At 37.1% G+C, this 23,483-nt stretch overlaps 1 protein-coding gene across 1 annotated transcript in view; it reads right to left on the reverse strand.

Moving 5' to 3' along the window:
• LOC112150870 (glypican-5) overlaps nt 1–21,896 on the reverse strand; it is a 58,355-nt gene extending 36,459 nt beyond the window's left edge. Inside the window, exons 1-7 of the mRNA XM_024279387.2 lie at nt 21,464–21,896; nt 19,921–20,082; nt 13,965–14,503; nt 12,442–12,624; nt 9,536–9,687; nt 9,341–9,400; nt 8,652–8,774 (exon numbers count right to left, since the gene is read on the reverse strand). Coding sequence (XP_024135155.1) covers nt 8,652–8,774; nt 9,341–9,400; nt 9,536–9,687; nt 12,442–12,624; nt 13,965–14,503; nt 19,921–20,082; nt 21,464–21,641 — 1,397 coding nt within the window. The 5' untranslated portion in view covers nt 21,642–21,896. The remainder of the gene's footprint in view (nt 1–8,651; nt 8,775–9,340; nt 9,401–9,535; nt 9,688–12,441; nt 12,625–13,964; nt 14,504–19,920; nt 20,083–21,463) is intronic.
• Nucleotides 21,897–23,483: the final 1,587 nt, after the last annotated feature.

Here is a 23,483-nt window from a genome sequence, read left to right on the forward strand (position 1 = left end):
ACAGGATGTTGGGATGCAAGTAAACATATTAATGGAAGTCATAAAAAGAGTTCCCTAAAATGACAAAAAGGAGGAGAACTTAAGCGGAAAGAGAGAACGGGCAGAAGAGGAAAAAAGGGTGTTGAAAGAAGACGGAAAAAAAAGAATAAATGAAAGAGCAATTAAAAACCACAGACTTTTCCCTGTGGGAAAATCCCAAGATTCCTCAGACTACAGCAAGGATCCCAAGGATCAGTTTCAAAACCGCACGTCTAAGGCATGTGCTATCATCAGTGCACCCCGTTGTAGAGTAACTCGGCTTCTTTTGTCATCATTACGCCCATCTTTATCAATTATAATGTCGCCAAGATTGACAAACTGGGAGGAGCTTAAGGACACACATCTGTGCAGTTTGAACTCGTCGGTTTGTGACTCTTTTCAGGGCACAAAACAACTCAATGACGTTCCAACCAGACATTTCTGAGCTGATAAATAACAAATGTTATGTGTCGTTAAGCCAAGATAACAAATCATAAAAATGAGGTGCTAGGATTAGTAAATATCTCCTCTAATAAACCTCAGAGCTTATTCCCAAACAAAGTCAAAGACCTGAAAGATGAAGGAAAACGATGGAGATTTTATCAAATAACATTCTTATAATAAAAACCCTCTCTGATCATCTTGTGATCTATTTTTAAAGAGTTCTCAATGTTTTTTTTTTCTTTTCAACGCAATAATTATTGCTCATAATTACACTGTCAACCTTAAAAAACAATGTGGAATCATCAAATACAGGAAAATCTATGAATAATAATCAAAAGTTAAAGCAGCAGAGACAAAAACATCATTTTTTTTTTTATTCCTCACCTAATATTGATTAATAATTTCCTAATATGCCCAGTAATGCAATTGGGAGATTGGACTGTAGAATATACTTTATTGAGAAATCAATTACTGAAGTAGGAAAGGTGCCTGAAGGGAACATTAGCAATGATATGCTGAATAAGTGACAGACGCCCCTTGTGGCTGTTCATGCCTACTGTAATTTGCAAATAAAGATGCCGAGCCAGCAGCTGCATATCGCTGCTCGTGCTTTAACACGAGATAAAAAGAACACCCATGAGCTGATATAACTTAAAAGTGAAGGAAACCAGCACATGTAAAATCCAAGTGAATGTTTCAATTGTGCTCTCACAAAGAACTACTTTTTAGTGCAAATTTACACATTGTTTAACAGATGAACCCACATTTTATTGCCACTGTAATTTGAGCAATTGTATCTGTAGTTAAAAATCCCTTTTCTGAGCAACATTTGCTTATCTGAAGTGTTTTCCTTCTGTCTAATATCTGCTGCCACAATGAATGGATGTGAAGCTGTCAGAGCTGAGAAAGAGCTATAGCTGCAGACTATAGACTGTGTGTGTGGGTGTGTGTGTGTATGTGTGTGTTTGACACAGGATGATAATATTGCAGAGACTGCGCCACGAATGACACACAGAGGTGTGATGGAGTGACATTTAATAAGATCTGAAGAGTGAGATATAAATCCCGGCATAGTACTGACAATGCTGCTACCTATGGTAGCACACACACACACACACGCAGATATACTCTTAAATCACTCTGTGACTCATCCATGCAGCGAATGCTTAAAGCATCCGTGCTGTCAGACTCAGCATAATTTAGAGAAAATTATGTTAACTGTGCAGATCAGATCTGAAGGAGGTGTGTAATTTTATTGCCACAACCTTTGTCGTAAATCTGAATTCCTGTGGAGTTCATTAAACAGGCCCTTTCTCCTTTAACACACAAAAGCATGGCAAGACTCGACACCTGAGGCATATATACGCCTGCCCTTCTTGTTGCGCTAGTCAGAGATGATATATGTGTTGCGGTTTGGATGGGGACTGGAGAACTCTCACTCGCTTTTATGTTTTTTTCTTTTTTTAATTCCCCGCTTCTCCCTCCACCCAAAAACAGTCTCGTTTCTGACCTCCAAACAAACTTCATCACAGAAGTCTCTGATGTAAATCTTTGTGTTTTACCACAGGAAAAGGCATGAAAAACCTCAGACAGCAGCGGGTGTGGCTGCTCTAGAAAACGTTCACTGCACAGTGATGTAATGGCTCCCTCTTCTGGAAGCATCCAGATATTACAGGTGTCTATGTCTATAAGGAGATTGTGCATGAACTTTTCTGTGAATTTTTTTGGTTAAGAATTGTATTAATAAAGAAGAGGAAATAAGCAGAATTGATCTAAATTTGGAATGCCTGACATCATTTCTGACTCCCTGGATTCGTCCGAAAACAGGATAGTTTGTTGAAATCCTCATTTTCATCATTTTTTTTTATATCTAACAGCATTTGTTCTAACAGATTTACATCTAAAATTGTCATCTTTTTTTTTAGACATTTTTTCCTAAATGTCATGAAGAGGTGGCACTCCTCCTCTTCATTGTTCACGGCCTTCCACCCCTCTCCCTTGCGCCGATATTTCCAAGTGAAATGGGTCAAAGCTCAGAGGAGATAAACGGAGGTCTGAATAGCTGGATGGAGAGATGAATGCATGGTTAAATGAATGAATGAAGGGGTAGATGACACATGAAAGAGAAAAGAAGATATAAAGGGGTCAGGGAGCCCCAGACTGGCTGCTGGCCAAGACAGGCCAAGGGGCAACATCTCTTCTCACCCTGTGAATAAAACTTCACCAGGCACTTTATGAATGATGACAAGTGTGTTCAGCTGTGGGATTTCCAGATTCCAGGTTGGCTGTTAACATTTGTTAGCATCTTAGATATTTTAAGTTCATGTTTTTGAATCCCAAAGGATATTCATGCCATGTCATTTAATTTTTCCTGACAATGATGTAAAGGAGAGTATCGCTGCAAATGCTGTAAAGCTGCATCTTCAATCATAAAATAAACGGGCCACAAGTCTGATGAAAAATCTGAGACGGTGAGTTTCTAACAAACAGTGTCACAGCCTCTTATTAAATGAAAATGATATGTTAAGTGTTGTCTGTTTAATCTCTATCCAGAATTATTTTAAAGAAAATACAGAAAAAAATAAGAATATTCCAGTGATAAGTAACAGAAGCAGCAGCTATTAAAAGCAATAAGTGTTTTTTTGTTTACAATTTTTATTTATGCATTAATAGCTCCAATTGTGAGGACTGTTCCCTATAGTTTGGTTTATCTGATTTGAGTTATGTTTCATGTTCAGCTTAGTCAGGTCATCCTTTTTGTTTCTCCCTTCGTTCATAGAATTGTTGAGGTTAAGTTTGATCCAGAGTCCAGCATGTTTAGTCCAAACACTGTAAGACTGGACCAAAATGAACTGAAACTCGGATGCTTTAACACACTGAAGATGATTAACTTAATTAAAGACAGCTGTGGATGATTATCAAATGAAAACAGGCGAGTCTGTGACACAGGAGAAACACACAAAATCTAAAAACAAGAAAACAACTGACAACAGGAAACCTAAACTAAAAGGCATAATCTTCAAACTTGTCCCATTTTATGTTATCCAAAAAAAAAAAACAAGCTAAAGATTAAATAAATTGGTTCCTATGAAGAGAAAATTAACGTATCTGTTTTTTTGTGTGTAATTCTTGATTTGTAACTTGTGTCTTCATGTTTGTGCCTAACTTTGGCTTTGTGTATGTGTAATTCTTAAATTGTAACTCGTACAATACACACGGTGTGTAACTGTGTGTACTTGCAATTGTGTAATCACATGTACAAAAATTAAAAATTTAAAAAATAAATTTACATACGGACAAACTTACAACAGCTTAAAACTAACTACACACACAAATCTTTAAAAAGTATGCACAAATCAAACTTTTTAAATGCTGGATCATCAGAGTTTTCAGTTATTAGCTTCTTTAAACGTATATTGTGAATAATATCTGGCAAAAACTTGACATTTTTCCATATGCCAGCTAATTAATGTAAAAAAGTCAATTTTTAAAAAAAAGTTTCTCTATTTTTATCACTCCCTCGCTGCTGCACTTTCACTGTATGGTAGCTTGTAGAGCTTAAATAAATAAAGATTAAAAAACAGCTCAGTTCTTGATGTGATCATCTTGACTCAGTTGCTGTGTACCTCTTTATAAGTTTGAATAAGAGCGTCTTCTAAATGTAATTGTACATAGGGTGAGGAAATCAGTCAGCAGAGGTGGAACGGGCTACTGTTGTGAATGTGCACTGGACACTTTCCAAGGGAAGAGTTCTAGGAATGTTCCACAAGGGAAGAGGCCTGGGAAAGACCACCGGACATGCTGAGGAGCGCAGGTCTCTCAGACTGGCCCCTGAACCCCTTGGGTTCTTTCCACGGAGCTACAGGAAGCACCTGTGGAAAAGGTGGTCTGAGTGACAAAGCTCTGAATAAAGCCTTAGTCACAGGCAACCACATAAGGGGGTTTACCCAAACTATGTTAGATAAACTAGCCTTTTTTAATGAACATAGTAATTCATTTTAGACAGTCTTAACTTGATATTTTTGGTCTTTCAAATCCCTATTTTTTAATTATTTTCTTTGGGGTGTAATGCTTATCCAACAAATTTGTTGACCTGCTTCTTGCAAACTTTTATTTTTTTGCTTCATTTTTAATGAAACACTTATAGCATATTGTTTGCTCCCAATAGACTGAAATAAATTTGTTAGGTTTTTACTTGTACATGTAGTATATGACATTTATCCAATAAAATTAAAGAACATAATATACTATTGTGATATTGTCATGTCAGCTTCAGCCTCACTCACTAGAATAGTGAAATAAAAATACGCTAGAAAATTAGGAAATATATTTTTTTGTATCTAAATAAATGTTTTTGACACTAAATTGATCTTCTTGAATAAAAACTCAACGCATCTCTCCTTTACTTCCTTGAGTATAATAAAAAGATGAGTAAGCTTTTTAAAATGAAACTCACTGTATTTCACTGGTGATGAAGCAAGTTTGAGTAGAACAACCTTAAACGGCTTAACGTCTCTTTTTAAACAGCTCATAAAAAGTTTATTACAAGCCTCATTCATCATTGGAAATTGATTTACATGGAAGCAACACATTGTGTACATAGCTGTCTGTGTTTTGGATGAGCATGTGTGCATTGGGATGTCAGATTAGCACTCGCTGTCCACATTCTGTGTGTATTTGGGGCGTGCTGGTATGTGTGCAAGAATGTGTGTACTGAAGTGTGTTTGTGTGAGCATGTAGTGTGCGAGTCCATTTGTCCTGTTACCACTTTAGGCTGCCAATGTAATCAGCATGAGAAAGACAGCACCAACGAACCCTGTAACCTTAAAAACCTCATCAACTTCCCCCCCACCTGGCAAACACGAGGAGCCGCGCTGAAAACCCGTCGACACCACTTTTATTTCCACCTAAAACTAAACAGACACATAAAGTGAAGGACATTGGAGAATTGTCTTTTCACTGCAGTTTAAGAAACAAGAAACTTATCAGTGATAATATCAATTAAAGCAGGGCTAGACTTTTATAAAGACACATAAACACTTGGTTTGTACATTACTGGTTGCAGCAGTTTTCATGTAAAAAAATCAATTTGAGAGGCACAATTTGAAGTTTCACCAATGACCAACATGCTAACTCTTTTTAAATGAGTCGGCCAAAACCAATACATATTTTTATCCTTTTTGAAGCATTTAACACCAAATCAAGACTAAAAACAGCGTAAATTCCCCTGTAGGAATTACCAAAAAAAAAACAATTTACACTAAATAAAACTAAACATTTACTTTAAAATAAAACTACATGCCAATTCAACCAAAGGGCAACATTGTTTTCTTTAAGTTATTTTAAAGTCCCACTTCAATCGTCTTTTGAACTTTTTTAAAAGCCTTCCAGCCTTTTAACTATGATTATGCTGCTTCTAGCCAAAAACAAAACTAAGCTAGTTCTTGTGCTAGCTTACAGACCCCCCCATCCTCAAGCTAACATTACCAGTGCAACAAAAAATGACAAGTTATCTATCCATACATTTTTGAGCCCGATGCTAGCTCGGACGAGGAAAACAAAGACGTACATGGATCTAGTCGTTTAACATTGGTTGGATTAGAATGGGCAGAGCAAGGAGCTCATACCCGTCACTTTGTATTTTCTATGTCACCTTCTGATTTACAGCAATTTGAATAATGGAATACTCAGAAATGCAATTTTAGCCTAATTTTGCATCCAAAACATTGCCACAAGGGCATGTTAAAAACACCAAAAAAACAAAACAAAAAAAACACAAAAATATCTTAGAAAACCTTTATCAAAAGAGCCTTTTTGGGGAATTATCTCCAACATGACTTATTTTTGGACTTTAGCTCTAAAAAAATGTATTGACAACTGCCTGATGGAAATACTCTGAGAATGTTGAGTATCACATAGTCAAGGTAAGGCCTTCTTTTAAATACACAGCAGCCACATTTATGAATTTCACCACTCAGAACTGAGATAATTACACCTGTGATCTGTTTCAGATTCAGAATTTCTTACACACAAAAGAATCCTAAACAAAACAAGTTCAGTGCACGGATATGGAGGACAAAAAACCTGCCTCAAAGTCATTTTTATAAGTGTGAGGACTCCAGCTGTTGATCTTCAGATTCACATTTTTAACTTTAAAGCAATATTTTATCTAAAATATAAACATAATATAGCTTTTTTCATGTTTGCTGCACTTCCCTTGGCATTGTGGAAAATCCCTACAGTACTTTAAATTTACATCTAAAGCATTTATTGATTTTCTTCCCCTATATTGCAACCTTCTGTCTGACAAGCTCATTTTAGAGAATATAAACCATCATGAAAATTATACAGTTCAGACAAAAACACAAATAGACAAAAACACTGTGTACTTTTTCATCAAAACAGAAGCCTAAAGGTCTGCCCGTGTCAGCTTTAGATTAAACACTCACACAAAGACTTTCTAGAAAAAAGTGGTGATCAGTACAAAGCCTATTCTTTTGGTTTCTTAATAGCAAATAATAATAAAAATAACAATAATAATAATAGCTACACCAAATATTGTCATCTAAAGACTGTTCCATTATTTAAAAGTCACAAGTAAACATTTTAATTTTGCTGCTTGCTTATGTCACACATATTTGTTCCAATTAATATATATTAAATTAATTATGTTGTAACATTCTGAATGGTCTGCCTTAATGCCTGACTATTTGTCATTGGTTGTATTGTTTTTTTGTTTGTTTGTTTGGTTGTTTTTTGGATGTATATCAGATCAACAATAACTTGGCTAAGTCTAGAAACATTTTTCTATACTATTGCTCTATATGTTTTAATATAAACTATTTTTTAGAAAATAAAATGAAGTTAAAAACTTTGGTGTGAATCTGTTAGTTTGATACTTTCGGTATCAAACAAAACACAATCCATTTTTTTTAAAGTTTACTTTTGTTGTGGTGTTATGTTGAATAGAATCAAAACATATGATAAACAGATTATTCAACTGGGATAAAATGGTAAATCTTCACATTATGGAGCTGCGAAGCTTCTGCTCACAGAAGATCAAACACAGATACCAATATCAAACAGTACCCAATCCTAATTCTGTAATCCTATGCATTTCCCATCAGATTACCTAATTTCACGCAAGATTATCAGAGTAACATTTTCCTGTTTAGACATATTTTTATTCCCATTAAACTATGGTTATTTCATGTGCTACTTCAACATTTGAAATAGAATTAATGCCTCAAAAATATCAATAAAGAGGCAAGAAAAACAGGAATTATGAGATGTCTTTACACAGCAAAACAAAAGCAAGTTTTAATTAAACGGGTTCTTTATTTTTGCAATCAGACACATCTTTTAACGTCACCCATATCTAACCCTTTTAAAATATAGAAAACTTTGCAAGAATAAAGTTACACATTTCTGCTCACACTGAGCTTTGATCTTGGGTTGAAGATAGACAACTAGATAATCTGAAGAAAACAAATTCATCTACTTTATAATTTTTGATTTAAGCTTTTTTTATTGTTTCAATGTTTAAGTTATCACTTTTGCATTATATTTAAACGATCAAGTTCTGTTTTCTATGCATGCAGTGGAGTAAAAATACAGTATTTGCCTGTCACAGTTCTGCAAGGTCTGTAATGTTCAATTCAGCTGTGAGAGACAGGATGCAAATATAATAATAATAATAATAATAATAATACAGAAAATCACATTGTTTGATTTTTTTTATTAATTAAAAGGTGTATTCAGACCAGAAAGCTCTGTTGATCAGGACTAAATCTGCTTAATTTGGTCCGGATTGAGTCCTGAACTTTGCATTTAGTCTGTATTCAGACTGCCGTCTATCGGACTTTTGTGTTTCGAACCAAAGCTTGTAAACAGAACCATGTGAATAAAGATAAGTAATTGGCCAGGGATTACTTGGGCGGAGACAATCAATGAAGTCCTGCACTTTGCAATCCTTGTCAGGATAGTTCGCTTATTCAAACTTTATATTTTGCAAATCATCATCAGGTGCAACTATTTTTATTTTAAACTTTGGTACAGTGGAGACACGCTGTAAGGTGGTTACTGAAGAGACTATGAAGAAGAAGAAGGTACGCTGATAAGTATTAATGACATTTATAGATTGTTGGGAAAACGGTGTGAGAAAATATGAAGAAAATGTTGCCACATACCTCTCTACAACATCCTGGCCGCTCCAGCATGTATGTTGCTCAACCTCCATCTCACTTTCACAAAGCATCTCTGGCAGCTCAGAAAAAAACCACTGGTACCGCTGGATAGAGCCCTCAAATTCCCTAAAAGATAAGAGTTGCCACAGCTGAAGGCTGATATATCATATGCTTTTATGTTTTGTATTTTATTTAGCTCTTCTGTTGAGAAAATAGCTGCACTATCATATCATATAAAGTCTGTATTACAAAACAGCTCTTCCATTGGCAATTATAAAAGCTGAAAAACGAAACATATGTTTAGCATAACGAGTAAAACAATGTACTGAAACAATCAACAATGCATTGGTTCCGATTAAGTATCCTATGGTGGGACAACACATGTTCATCCTACTAGGAATGTCTTCCTCCTCAATGATTTTTACTTTTTTCCAAAGTATTTAAACATTAAGTTGAAATGTTTCAAAACATAATTAGTTTGGATTTATACTTTTGAAACTCTGGGATAAAAATTAAACAAAAACAAAATATACATGTGAAATAATCTTTAACATACAGACAATTCAATACTAACATAGTTTTTGGTCTTTCTACACATAAATACAACAAAATTTATAAATATCTGTAGTTAAAATTCTGCTTGCTGTTTTTGCTTTTAGTGCTTTAATGTGAAAAAATGAGACAAAACTCACCTTGATAGTTTTTTCAGGCTTCGACTTTTACCTCCTCCTGAACCTTTCAGTGGAAAAGTCCTGCAAAGGAGAGACTTTAAATACCAATTTACTATATATAAATCATTACATTATCCATAATTAGCCTATTTGTTTTTATCATTTTATAATGTTTAAAAATGATGAACGCATCATCCAAAGTGCAAATTTACTCACTTTCTGGACTGCACACTCTGTTGAAGGGAAGAAGTTGAAGTCACGTGTGACTTCTTGAAACTTGAAGTCTCACGAGTGGTCGTTTGCGAGTGTGACGGACGTTCACTGGAGACCATGGGACCCGGCACCTGGGACCCACACACCTTTTCAACCTGTAAAAGTGGTGGTAGGTGTATTAAGTGTACAATCCATTATGTGATGGTCCAGAAATATTAGCTGGATATAACGTCTGTTTAAGGATAAAGCCATCTTGGGACCTTAACCAGCCACAGAAAACACACTTACACTCACACACGCATTTTAAAAATATTTATTTTCTAACCTAATCAGGATGTTGAGCACATTATTTTCCTTAAATCTTTTTATACCTAAGAGATGTACAGATCAAGATCACTGCAAAATCTTGTCTAATAATGACTATTTTTTATTTTTTTTTTTTAAGATTATTGTTATCTGGCGACTGATTTCCCACATTTGGGCTATATCCTAGTTCCCTACCTAACAACTAGAAAGCTAACTAAACTTTGTTTTTAGCGCCCTGGATTTTAAAATCAATCTGGACACCACGCTCACGCTAAGTCTTTCCTTTTAAATGGCAAACAGGACGTCACTGATTTTCCAAAATAAAAACTGAATAAATATGAAAATTTTACGACAACTCTTTATGAATCTACTGTGTTCTGATGATGGAAACTTGGATGGTTTATAAAAAACAAAGTATTAAAATATTTTTTTACAAATCGTTTACCAATTAAAAACAAATGCTGAAACGCAATGCATTGTGGTCTATAGTCGCTAATACAGTATAGTGAACATCAATGCACGCTGGTTTTTCGCAGAGACTTCTGGGTAATTTCTATGACACTGGATTTTGGAATTGTAGAGTCGGACAGCACTACAAAATGGTGAACCCACTAGTGCACTGTAGTGTATAGTGAAGGAATGTAGACATAACCTAAGTTTATTATATAAACTCTTAATTTAATGATTTGCCAGAATTAGCATACAATCAAAAACTGCGTTTCCATTAACTATGAAATTGCGCAAATTGGATTTGCGATACTAAATTTGCTTCATGGAAACACCAATTTAGAAAAAAAACGTGCATTTATTGAAAAAAAGTATTTGCGTTTGGAGGAGGTGGGTTTCGAGGTGCATAGAAATTGACGTATTTAACAAAATTGCAATGGAAATATTTTTTGGAATAAATGCACTTCTTGGTAGAACCTGGCTGCTCTGAGCGTTGCGCAACAGATGCCACAAGAGATCCCACAGTGTCACACAGCTCATTAGAAGCTGTGTGTCATGCAAAATTGTTGGATCCACAGCTTCTCTGTAAAATCCTCAACCAAGATTTCCCAAAATCACTTCATTCGTCTCAAGCGTTAGTGCCGTGACAGGAATATATCTTGTTGTGCTATTAAACATTAAAAAGGGTTCAGCTGCTTACTTGTTAGTTTTATTTTACTGCTGAACAGGCTTCTCACATTCATCTCTGAGTCTTATTTATTGACATATATAGACTGTCAATGGTGTAGCTGAGCTATACCACCAGCGCTGTGATGTCATCAAAATGCTCCCTTTTTGAAATGACTCATTGCATCAATTGGTTTGTATTTCTTGCATAATTAGGATTTAATGGAAACAGTGTAATTGCAAAATTGTGTTTTTTCAACATTTCTACAATTCCAATAAAGATTTGCACGTTATGGAAACGCAGCTATTGTTGTGGCAATGTTTTTTTTTATTGTAAAACTGCTATTTTATCTTCTGAAATGCTAATTGGAATTGAACAGCAAAACTAGTTGTACGTACATTTCATACGAGATACGAGTAGAAACACTTTTTCAACTTAAAACAACACCCCCTCCTTCCAGGCCACGGATTGGTATAATGTCAGACTGGTACTGGTCTACAGCCCAGGTGTTGGGGAGCACTGCTCAAAGTGAAAATGTCTGGATCTCACATAGACCCCAGCTGATATTTAACCTCTTAAGACCCAAGCTAATATTTGTGCTAACCCTCTACACACGTAGTCACAGGGCTCCAGTTAAGTAGAACTAACTACGGTGGTAATAAAACCTACAATATAATGAGGCCTTGAAGAGGTTAAAGTTGTTACTGTAAACTGGGCACATGATTACCAGACTCTAAAAAAGTGGACTTCACTAAAAGATTCTCTTTATTAATGCATAAGTGAGCATTAATCAACCATTAAATAAAGTAATGTTTCAGAATACTGAACGGCACACACATTTAAGAACTGGACTATGGATTGGTAAACAAAAAACCTGTGAAATTGTGTTTTCTATGAAGTCACAATGCAATTTAGCTTGTGTCTGTTTGTTTACCTCTCAGGAATCTACTCCTCTAAGTCCACCATGTTCTTTGAGAGTTGGATAGTGAGTCTTTTCCTCCAACAGCGTGAGCATGCATGTGTTGTGTGCCATCTGTTTGTCTACAGATTAGCCACAGAAACTTTCTCATCACTCGGGACCAAGCTGCATTCTGGGTATTGGTTGTCCCGCCAACCACAGTCTTTGTCTGGCACTGGATCTGCATTCACACTTGCATACACATTTGCACAGACACACACAGACTGAGGGAACCCCAGATTCCCTAAAGAATGAGGCTGTTTTTAGCACAGCTAGGTACAAGGCTTTTGTGAGGAGATCCAACTGCCAGGCTTTGAGAAACCCACAGCTTTTCTCACTCTGTCCAAAATCCTAATGACTTTATCATTAGGAAGATTCATGGCCTTCTCCTCCTTCTGCGATAGGCTTAGCCTGCTTAACATTTAATATTTTACAGGTTCAAGTTCATTTTTGAAAAGCGCTAACAAAAACTGCATGAAATAACACAAAAACCTTTTGCCTTCACATATTTGATTTTTCATTTTTTCTTACCAGGGTTGTTATCTTGGGTCCATGCAGTTGTGCATGGAGTATTGCATCATTCACGTGGTTTCGGACAGCTAATAGGGCCAACTCCAAGCTGTTCTGGTTGCTGCTGGTCGCTAAAGTACCAGCCAACCGTTGTAGCAATACCACCATGCCGCCCCAAGGTGCGCCCAGCTCAGATACACCAAGCTAGAAAAAAAGAAAGATAATTATAATTGCAACGAAGATCAAATTGACCACAAAAGAAATTATTTTCTCTGTTTCTTCCTTTTTTTCTTTTTCCTTTTCTATCCAATATCTTCACTTATTTAAAAGATCTATTTACCACTTTTGCACCGCAAATAAAAAAAAAAAACAGAAAAAAAAATCATACAAGTGTTTATATCTGTCTTGTAAAAAACATAGATTGTAAATGTATTATTGCAAATCACTATCAAAGATATATTTGAAAAAAAATGTTAAAAAGCAATCTCTTCTCAAAATTGCTACAAACTTGTTGTGTTAAAGTTCATAGGTCGTGTCATCATGTCTTGAACTGCTCTCAACTTAATTTTTGCAAGTCAGAAAATGAGAAAAATGTGTCAGATTGGTTTGAGATGTGCACTTAAAACTCACACTGGGACAAGAAGCAGAAAAAAAAGAAGAATTGGACAATCAAGATCGTAAATACCATCTATTACTTGTTGAATACTCATGTGACACAATGTGCTACAACTTGTCTTTGAACACCAGGAGAGTTTCCACACAAAATTCATCAGGAGTTTGTGCAACATTCATGAAACACTCCTCTTTGATGTTATCCTGTTTGACTATCACTATTAAGCAAAAAAAAGTTACTTTTAAGTGTATGCATTGAGGTAAAATAAAATTATTCTACTTAAGCTAATTTAATATGAGTGAAAAATTAAAACAGGGACGTCCAATTCCAGGCCTCGAGGGCCTGTGTCCTATGTGCTTTCCACTACACGTTCTCACTCCCAACAAGTCATATATGGACATATGGTTCGGATCCCCTCCGCGTCTTTTTGTGACGTTTTGGGTGTCACCAACTCGTTGTTTTTTTTTTATATGCTGGCTGTCCTCATTAAATCACAGGTCCCCAACCCTCGGGATGCGGTAATGGACTAGGGTTAGGGTACTGGTTCCCGTCCAGTACCAGTTTGGTACCAATCTGCGTCCCGAGGGTTGGGGACCCCTGATTAGCATATGCATATTTTCCCTGTCTGTGGTCCAGTGCGAAGTGGCCCTCACGGTAACGGTAACGGTTCGCGGATCGGCTGTTGGGGACCCCTGATTTAAGGGGAACAGCCAGGGCATCAAAAAACGACCAGTTGCCATTGAAACTCACTACTGGCTGAACACATCTGATCCAAGTAATCAACAGCAGATAAGGCAGGGTTTCTGGAAACATGAGGCCGACCCTCGAGGCCAACCCTCGAGGCCTGGATTTGGACACCTCTGACCTAAAATATACCATGTACAGTGCATAAATAATAGAAAGTCAAGCAAAAGAATGTTTGGATTCCTACCAGACATCCCCTCATTATGTTGATACACAGTCCGGTACAGGGTCGTATCAGTGTCAGTCCTCTGCAGTGGGAACAGTACTGCATCCTCACTAAGCCCCGCCCACACTCTCTGGATAGAGTCGCCTTCTCTGTAGCATTTACAATCTCTCCGGCAAGTCTCAGCAGCTGGCTCAGCGCTCGCCCAGGTCTGAGCGCGCGAGACAAGCTGCTGGTAAGGAGCCTGGGGTGGGGTCCAAATGGGCTTAGATCGTGCCGAGTCATCCGCAGGCAGTCGTCGTGATTAGAGGAAGGGGAGGACCGCGACGTGTGGCCGAGCCCTGGGTTGAGTACGCGCCGATACACCAGTGGGAAGAGATCATTGTAGAATCGGCGCACAGCAGTGTCCAGGGAGGAGTTTGGGTCTCCAGATAGGTGACGTTTAACGTCGCTGAACAGTTGCAGCACTAGAGGTCGAGAGTCAGATGCGAGAGTGGAGTAGGCACTGTCGAAGAGAGTGCTGGTCAGATCAGACGTGAAGGACACCAGCGACTCAAAGGTCTCTGCAACACGAGAGTAAACAATGTTTAATGCAACTTTTGCATCATTATTTTCAGCTAAACCTAAACATACATTGCAGAAATTTAAAAACAGTCAAATCAAATGTATTTTCAAAAGTTTCTCGTGTGGTTGTTATGTCATATAATTCACTTGGTGTTCTTTTTTTCTTAGTTTGGAGTCACTTGGAGCTTGAATTTATAAAAATGTACTGTATGTCACTACTCATATGAACATTTTGTGTCAAATATTTATACCTACATAGCATAAATGGTTTAAAAATGTGACATTTATTTGTCATTTGTTTTATTTAGTGTTATATGTCAATAAAAATATGTGGGCAAAAACAGTTTATTGAACCTATGAGCTAAGTTTTTCTAACATGAATAAAAAAGTTCATACTCTTCAGAGGATTAAAAAACTTTAAAATGCACTCATTCGCACACTGAATTGAAATTAACAAAAAAGAAAGTCATTTGAAGTGTTTATTAAATAAGGAATCCCGCCTGTTAGCTCTGATTCCTTTGTCAAACTTTTACAGCCAAACTGACATTTCTATTGCTTTTTAAATTTAGATGCAAGAATGTGGAGCTACAATGATTTTCATGACATGAATAGAAACATTATCATGGATTTTTAGCATTGCTATGAAATTGTTTGCAGATTTCCACTATTTTTGCCTTCTTTTTTGCTATCTTTGCTGATTTCAGGTGTGTCTTCAATGTGTTCAATCAACCTGAAATAGCTCAAATAACTTGTTGTGCTGTCTGAAGTTTATTACAGGTATAAAGAAAGTCAATGGTTGCACCTAAAGGATTGACTGTATAGGAGAACTGAAGTGAGTGCCCCCCCCCCTCCCCTTTCACTTTCCAAACAGGAAGTACCTGATGGCTTCAAGAAGCCAAAATCCCATAGACTTCTATTGAGAAATAAACTACTTCCCAGACAGTCTAATTGTCAAAATAACCATTCTATCATACCTGTTTTTAGCATATTCTTCCCAATCCTTTTGTTTTTTTAATTATATTTTTTTCTTTACCGCAAGTTATTCAAGTTATAAACTGACTAATCAGTAATGCCTCAGTAAAAGTATGTTTCAAATGTTTGACTGACTGATTCTCCCGAGCAGCTTTAAGTGGAAGTGGTGTGGACTGAACCTGTCTTACTCCTGATTGATGAGAGAAGTTGCCATAGAGATGTTGACTCAAACAGACTAGGACCAATCACTGTTGTCTGGCTACAACATGGCGATGTCCGTATTGCAGAAAAATGGCAACTAAACGGGCCTAATTTTCCTAAAGCCAGAAGTAAGGTATTTTCTATGGGTGGCGTTAGTCCAGTTCTCTTATACAATCAATGACAAGCACAGTCTTAATTGGCGAGAGTGGTTGCCATAGAAATGATGACTCAGACCATCTCGGACCAATCAGTGCTAATTGACGCCATCTGGCTCCAAAATGGTGGCGTCCCTAAAAAGATGATGTTTACCTGTAAATTTCTAACTTAATTTTTTTTTCATACTGTCTACTTTTAAGACTTTTAGCAAGAGTGTAAAAGTGACAAAAACATAAAATTAAAGATATGTTAATGTCCTCAATGACCTTGAACTAACTATCCGAACGCACAGGAGCCAAAATAGCTTTTAACTTAATTCATCTTTGAGCTCGTTTTCACTTCCCTGTTATCTTTAGATAGGTGCTAATGAGAGGCCCAATCTCATAATCCTCTGTTTCCTATACCCAATAAAAAAGGACAGCAGCCTCTCCTTCCCAGAATCCACATGTCTATGACTGATGACAGTTGCCAAAAAAGAGTGTCATCAGCATAAAGCCATCCTGACATCCAGCTTTGATGTACAACTATTTAAGGCAGCAGCTCACCAGTAAAATATGAAAATATGAGCTTTTTGGGTAATATTATAGGATAACTTGTAAAAAAAAACTTTCTTTAGAAGAAATTAGTGGATCATTCCTGGCCTAATGACTTTGTGGCATTTAGTTTAACACAAGCTTTTTTATTTGGGCTACATGCAGGCAGATGAGTTGGCTCTGGCAGCGACAGAGCTCCTCAAACACACAAGCACTTCGAATGCACAACTCTTGTGTTTGCATATCCATGTCCAGGACATGGCAACCCAAATACAGACGGCATCAAGTGACACTGCAAAGTCTCCCCAAGTTGGGTCATGTGACATGCTCTTTACTCTCTACGATTGGACAAAAGCCACAGTGTGGAGGAGAGGGCACAAAGGTCTTAGAGTGCCGGGAGAAACACATGCAAGCATGCAGAAATATTTACTCGCACACACGCCTAAGTAATCCCCCTGGGTGTAAATAGAGCCCGCAAACACTCGAAGCATGTCTACGTTTCTCTAGTGGGCTTTAAGTAAGGGATCCTTTGAGACTCGGCTCAGCTGTTGAGGAACGGGGGCTGTCCTGCACCTTTTTTATTATTTTAATTAAAAGCATATCTGTTTCAATTTGCCAGTAGAAACAAGTTTCATGCTTGTTTGTTTCACTTGTCTCTGTGTGGCTATGTGGTAAACGTTACAGGGTGTACCCTGTTTCTCACCCAGTGACAGCTGGGACAGACTCCAGCACACCCGTGACCCTGAGGAGGATTAGGCGGGCACAAAGAAATGGAAGGATGGAAAACGCATTAACTCAACATCAGGACATTTTGGTTTTTGTTGCTTGAAGAACTCATAACTAAAACACCTTTCGAAAAATACTGTTCACAGGTGATCGAAATTCAAAGTTTTTATTGATACAAAAGAAAAAAACATTACACTAAAATTAAATATTATTTAGGTATTTTTTTCGTAAAAAAGTTTCTATCTGTCGATGTAAATTCTACACTTGTCTCCTGGACATCGCTCCAGTTTTGGGCTCTGACCATTTGCTCTTTGTTCATGGTTGAATGGCATTAATTAAGCCCATGGATGGAAAAAAAAAAAAAAAAAATTCTACCAAAATGCATTTAAACAATGGTTGGAGGAGGAAGTGGGAAAGACAGAACGACGATAAAAGCAGTTGTGTCATATTCCTGCTATTTCACCACTCTCATCATCTGCCTGATGCATGAGGAAGCACACACACACAAAGTCTCACACACATTTTTCCACACACCGCGGTGAATAGCGCTGAGAGACAAGTGGACAAGAAGAGTATTCTTCCATCTATTCAGAGAAGACGTTAGAGACCAACTGTTGCCCCGGGCAACAACACTTTCCTGCGGATACGTACTGAATGTAAACATTCTTCATCCTTCGCTATCTCATTGGTCAAGAACAAAACCTGTTTATCGCAGTGACACAGAAAAACGAACAGAGAACGGGAGCAGGGTGTCGTAACAAAGTTTTCCGCTGCTCCCTCTGAGAGTTCGCTCCCTCTAAGACTCAATCGGACATCGGTTGTTTGTTTGGCTAGCCACTGCGGCGCCTCACAAAATGAACTGGCCTCGCACCACCACCCTGACACAAACTAACTATTTCATGATGAACACACAAAGTGTGAATGACAGAAGGGCCACAGGCTCTTGACAAACTCTTCAACTATCAAAACTGCAGCTGCTGTTAAAGCCATAAAAGTGCCAGAAAGGGATGCATTTGAGAGAAGAGCATTGTTCGGCAAATGTAACATTAAAACAGTGCAATATGTTTATTTTTAAGGAATATGGGAGTTTCTCAAAGTTTCTACTCCTTAAAGAATTGATTGACTGCACAAATCAGAAACATATAGGTTTTATCCCTCATTTCTTATGACTATTCATAGCTTAAAAGATTTGCAGAAAGCATTCAGCTGGTAGAACCTTGGATCAGAACCAAACACAAACAATTGGCTTTTAGCTGCAATGCTGCACAAATATGGACACATGTTCAAGTCCAAGCTTAAAATTTTGCTTTTTTTTCCGTAACAACCTCCAATCTGAAGCTACAATCACAGCACCCTCTGTGACGCGCATTTAAGCATTTTTAATAAAAAGTCTATGTAAACGCACGTAAATACGTGTTTCGAGCTTCCGAGTTAGGAACTCTAACGTTCACATGTAGTAATACATTTTTTATACATTTTTTGGCCTCTACGTCCATTGAACACACATTGAAAGTTAAACCAGGTTGAACTTTGACCAATCAGGGTCTTGGATTTGGTAATGACGTAAGGATAGTGTCCCTTTTTATTTACCATGGTGGGGCTAAATGATCGTGGAGAAGAAATGAATAATTGTGGTTTGTGCCCAGACAGACTCATATGACAGAGTCTTCTTTGTATCGGAATAGAACTGTAAAAGAAAATGCCTGGAGCAAGATTCACAAGTTTTGGGAGATTTGCATCACTTGGACATTTCACACGAAGACTCTTCCAACTGTAGGTACATGCGCTAGTATTGGGTAGTGACAGTCTATTGTGAACACCATATGCCAAATACGCTTTCAAGATATGTGTTTTTAGCGCACTCCTAAATGCGCAACACATGCCTGGTGGATTGCCAAAGGCAACACAGATTCAAGCAACCATTTCCAATAAAAATACATGTAAAAGTTTATGCTCGCATTTGCGTGTTTCAGGCTTCAGGTATTCAAAACTCTCCCGTTCACGCGCAGATACGCACATTTTCGAAAAAAAACAAAACAAATTTACAAAATGGGTTGAAAGTTAAACCACTTGATCTTTGACCAATCAGTGACTCGGATATTTCAAGTTCAAGTAGCTTTATTGTGAATTCGACATATATACTAGGCATACAGTGAATCAAAATTGTGCTTCCTTACTTCTTTCATATGTGAACAAAAAAAAGGGACTGGAAGTGACATATGGATGCAGGGCCGGCCCTGGGCATAGACGACCTAGACGGCTGCCTAGGGCTCCATCTGGTGGGGAGGGCACCAAATTGCAGTAATTATATATTTAGATATAAATATTTTTTTCCTTTTCTTTATTTATGGTTAAACAGTGATGCTCCACTCATTTCATGTAAAATAAAATGTAAATAAAACAACTTAAAAGTTTGATGTGTTCAATAACTCTGCAGTGCAGCACCCCTTCCTTCCTGTCGCTCCTGCGGTCTAGGTTGGGGGAAGGAGAGGGGGGGCGCGCTGTTGCCGCTGTTAGTGCTTCTGTAAAACTTTAAGGATGAAAAACAAAGAGGAGGAAACACCGACTCAAAGCAGAGGTTTGTCTATTTTACTTATATAAAGTTGCTTGGAATATTATATAGTGTGAACGTAGCACATTTATGTTTTTGTTTAAGCTTGTCATATTTCTTCTGTAATTTTATTTTACTGTATTGTGTAAAAAATGTAATATATAAATAAAAAGCTTTAACATAAGCTTTAATATGTTGAAAAAAACATGTCTTTAGAAGGGTTAGAAGAATAAAAAACACATTAAACTCTGTTGAGGAAGAAATGTTTTCCTCTTACCTTGGTAGGCCTTGGTGTGTCCAGCAATCAGATACTTGAGCTCAAAACTGTACGAGCGTATCTTCTGCTGCGTTTCACTGCGAACAGCCGTCATGTAGCTGTCCTCCATTTTACTGGTACAGCAGGTGGGTCCCGGGTGAGGGCATAATTGAAGAGACTCACCTGTGGGGGTCGTAAAAAACAAAAAAAAATTAAAAGGCGGAACCAATCACTAACTTTTACTTTGGCTTGGGTCCATTCATGTTAAAAAAAGATAAATTATTATTATTGTAACAAAATAGTCCAAATGATATAATTTAATATGATGTAACATCAGATACACATGGTTCAATTTTGATACTTAGTGGAACAATAAAGAGAACTTTAGGTCATATTATCCAGACGTTGCTTTTGCAAATACTTTTTTCTCTCTTTAGCCTTTAGAAAAGTTGAAGTCATGCTGTCAAGGAGCTGAAGAAGATCAGTAGAGAGGAGACATGAGGGGAATGCACGGCGGAGTTATGCTAACACTACAGCCGACCTGTCAACTTTAGAATCTTTTGTTTTATCCCACAGAAGTGTTTGAGATAACAACTCTTTAACAATAACATATAAAGCATTTATTTTTTGACAACAAATAATAAAAGTTATGCTTTATTTTGAAAAACTGCTCAATGCTTTAAATTAAATGTTTTTTTTATTATTATTATATTATGATAATTTGTTTTCTTTTAGCTGAAAAGTTGATTCTTTATAAATCAAGCTGCTGTACTTTAATCTTTAGATGGATCAGATATTTTCAAATTAAAAGCTTTAGGAGAATTTTGAGCAAAAACAAAAGATTATTTTTAGGAATTTGCAAACAAAGCATAGAGGTAATAAATTAGCCCAGAGTATATTTTAAGTCAGTGTGACATCAGTATAACAGAAAACATCAGAAATGTGTTGTGTGGTCCACTTCATCTGCGGTATCTCACACATCAATTTCCTTTGAGAAGGAATAGGTTCCTCTGGATTAATGTAGCTGTGACAACCAGGTTGTCGGTTAAATTATTTATCAAATGTAATAGATAAGAATATAAAGTAAATGAAATGACTATTGTTGGTTCAGTAATACACTTTATTAATGTCCTGTAGAATAATCAACTACTAAGAACTGACAAGAAAAATAAACACAAAATTCTTTTAAGGCTCAGGTTGAACTCTGAGGACATTTTGGAGGGTCTACACACAAACAAATAAACAAACAAACAAGCAAACAAAAAAAGACAATCTTCCCTGCACTTTTGAGGGATTACTGTTTTTCTGTGAAAAATTTGTAAATGCATCCAGTTTTTGACGGTCAAAGTGAGAAATCCATAAAAATGTAGTTCAAAGTAGATTTTTTTTTAATGTAAAAAAACAAACAAAAAAAGCATTGAAATAAGTGTTTTCTGATCAACTGAATGATGATGGGGCACTAAAGCAATAACTCCACAAGAATAAATCAAGTAATACAGGTTTAACAAAAGGGTTGACAGCTAAATAAGCCCAATTGGATTGTTTTCTCTTCCAAACTTCTGACCTGTTCCGGGCCGGTCCGGTACCAGCTCCACGGGGCCGATCTGGCGCATCATGTACGCCGTCTTCACCTCATGGCAGCTGCCCGCATCGGCCGCTCTGCCGCCGGCCTCCCGCAGGCAGGAGAGGCCCAGCAGGATCAGCCAACACAGCTTCGCGCTCTGGGCTCCTGCGCGGGACATCGCCTCATGTCAGTCCGACGATGGTCGTGCGCGGTTCGGATGAATTCCCTGAGAGTCCCGGCGCGAGCGTTTGGAGAGCTTCATCTGCAGCCGAGCCGGGGCCCGCGCGCGCCCCTCCTCCTCTTCCTCACTCCCCTCCTCACCGAGCAGCAATTAGGACACTTAATTAACATGTGAACATGAACGCGTTTGTAGAGCCGTAAATGTTTCATGTAAAAAGTGAAGTTGAGGACACAAATGAATATAAATCACCTTGAAAAGACCTTGCTTGTTTTAGGTCAGGGGTGTCCAAATTTTTTTGAAGAGATTTGGTGAACTATTTTAATAACATTAAATTCAAATAAACCGTTTATTTCATGTTGTTCCCATAGAAAACAAATATATATAAATATATTTTAACCAAAATTACTGTCAATTTTTTGCCCCCGCTCCCAGTAGTTAGTAAAGTTATTGTACTGTGCTTCCTTTTACAATACTGTATTTTCATTTCCAATGTATTTACTGTAAAGAATATATAATAAATAAAATGTTCACCTATGACATCCTGTCCATCTGTTTTGAGTGAAGGGCATTTTCCCCTCTTTGGAACCATTCTTCCAGTTGTTTTAACTTTTCAGCCAAGGTCATGTTCACTCTGAGTGAGTTCTTAGATCAATGCAACACCAGACAGAAACATACAATTATTAACTTTACATCAGTGAACAGTTTTAAGTCATATTGAATGAAATAATCAGTTTCACAAAGAGAACACAAACTCAACACACAAAGGTTCCCACTGGAGCTTGAACCAAGGACCTTATTTCTGAAATCATGTTGTCACAAATGTTTTAAAGAAACCTAGTGGATAACATCAACTAAACAGCACGTGAGCTTGATATCCAGTAGGACGCTGTATTTCCACAAATAGAAATCTAGAATCAGAGGATTGCAGAAAAAGATCTAGAACTTCATCCACATTCCTCTGCTTCTATTCACGTGTTGATCTTAAATTGGTCTACATTCCTTCATTACATTGTGGGTAATTCAATTCAGTTCAATTTTATTTATAGTCTCACAAAAACGCTGGTAATTTTACATAGGCATACAAGCCAGAAGCCAGCTACTTCTTGTTTTTACATGTATTTTTTTCAGGATATTAGACAACAGTCCCACATTAAAACTGAAACAGTCAAAAAAATTTTAACGTTAAATGTTAACTTTTTTCAAAAATCTCAAAAATTGAAATCAAACTTTTATATGTTTTCGATTTAAGATCTAAAATGTACGGTTACAAGAAAAAAATGTATAAATTCAAAAGCAAAGACCAAACCAAATGCAAAAAAAGTTAGAAAATCCCTATTAAACTCTACAAAGTGTTCCATGGATTGATTCGAGGTATTAGAATTATGGATCATAACTCTTGCTATGATTGTTTTAAACCTAACATTTCATTAAATATGAAAATGTTTCCTTTTATTCCTTTGGTTTGTCTCCACATGCAGGCCTAGAAATGTTGAGCTAACACAGAGACTTCCATGGCTGGAAGACAAGGGTCAGTTCCATTCAGAAAAACAGCTTCTTCAGTACGTCAGTGTAATCGTCTGGCTCTCTCTAGTGGCCAGTCTTGTGAGCTGCAAGTTGAATACATTTCGTGTTCAAATCAAATCCAACTTTATTTATATAAAAAAGTGCATCTTATACTTTTGCAGCTCAAAATGGTTAGAAACAAACACAAGAAATCAATAAAAAGAGAGAAACCCAGTCCACCCTTTATCCAGCCCCCTCCTTCCATTAATACACACAAGAACACTAACACACACAAGAAGAACGTTAATGCCTTTAAGGGAGCATTTTTTCCAGTTT

Source organism: Oryzias melastigma, linkage group LG4, assembly GCF_002922805.2.
Source record: "Oryzias melastigma strain HK-1 linkage group LG4, ASM292280v2, whole genome shotgun sequence".
Taxonomy (NCBI): domain Eukaryota; kingdom Metazoa; phylum Chordata; class Actinopteri; order Beloniformes; family Adrianichthyidae; genus Oryzias; species Oryzias melastigma.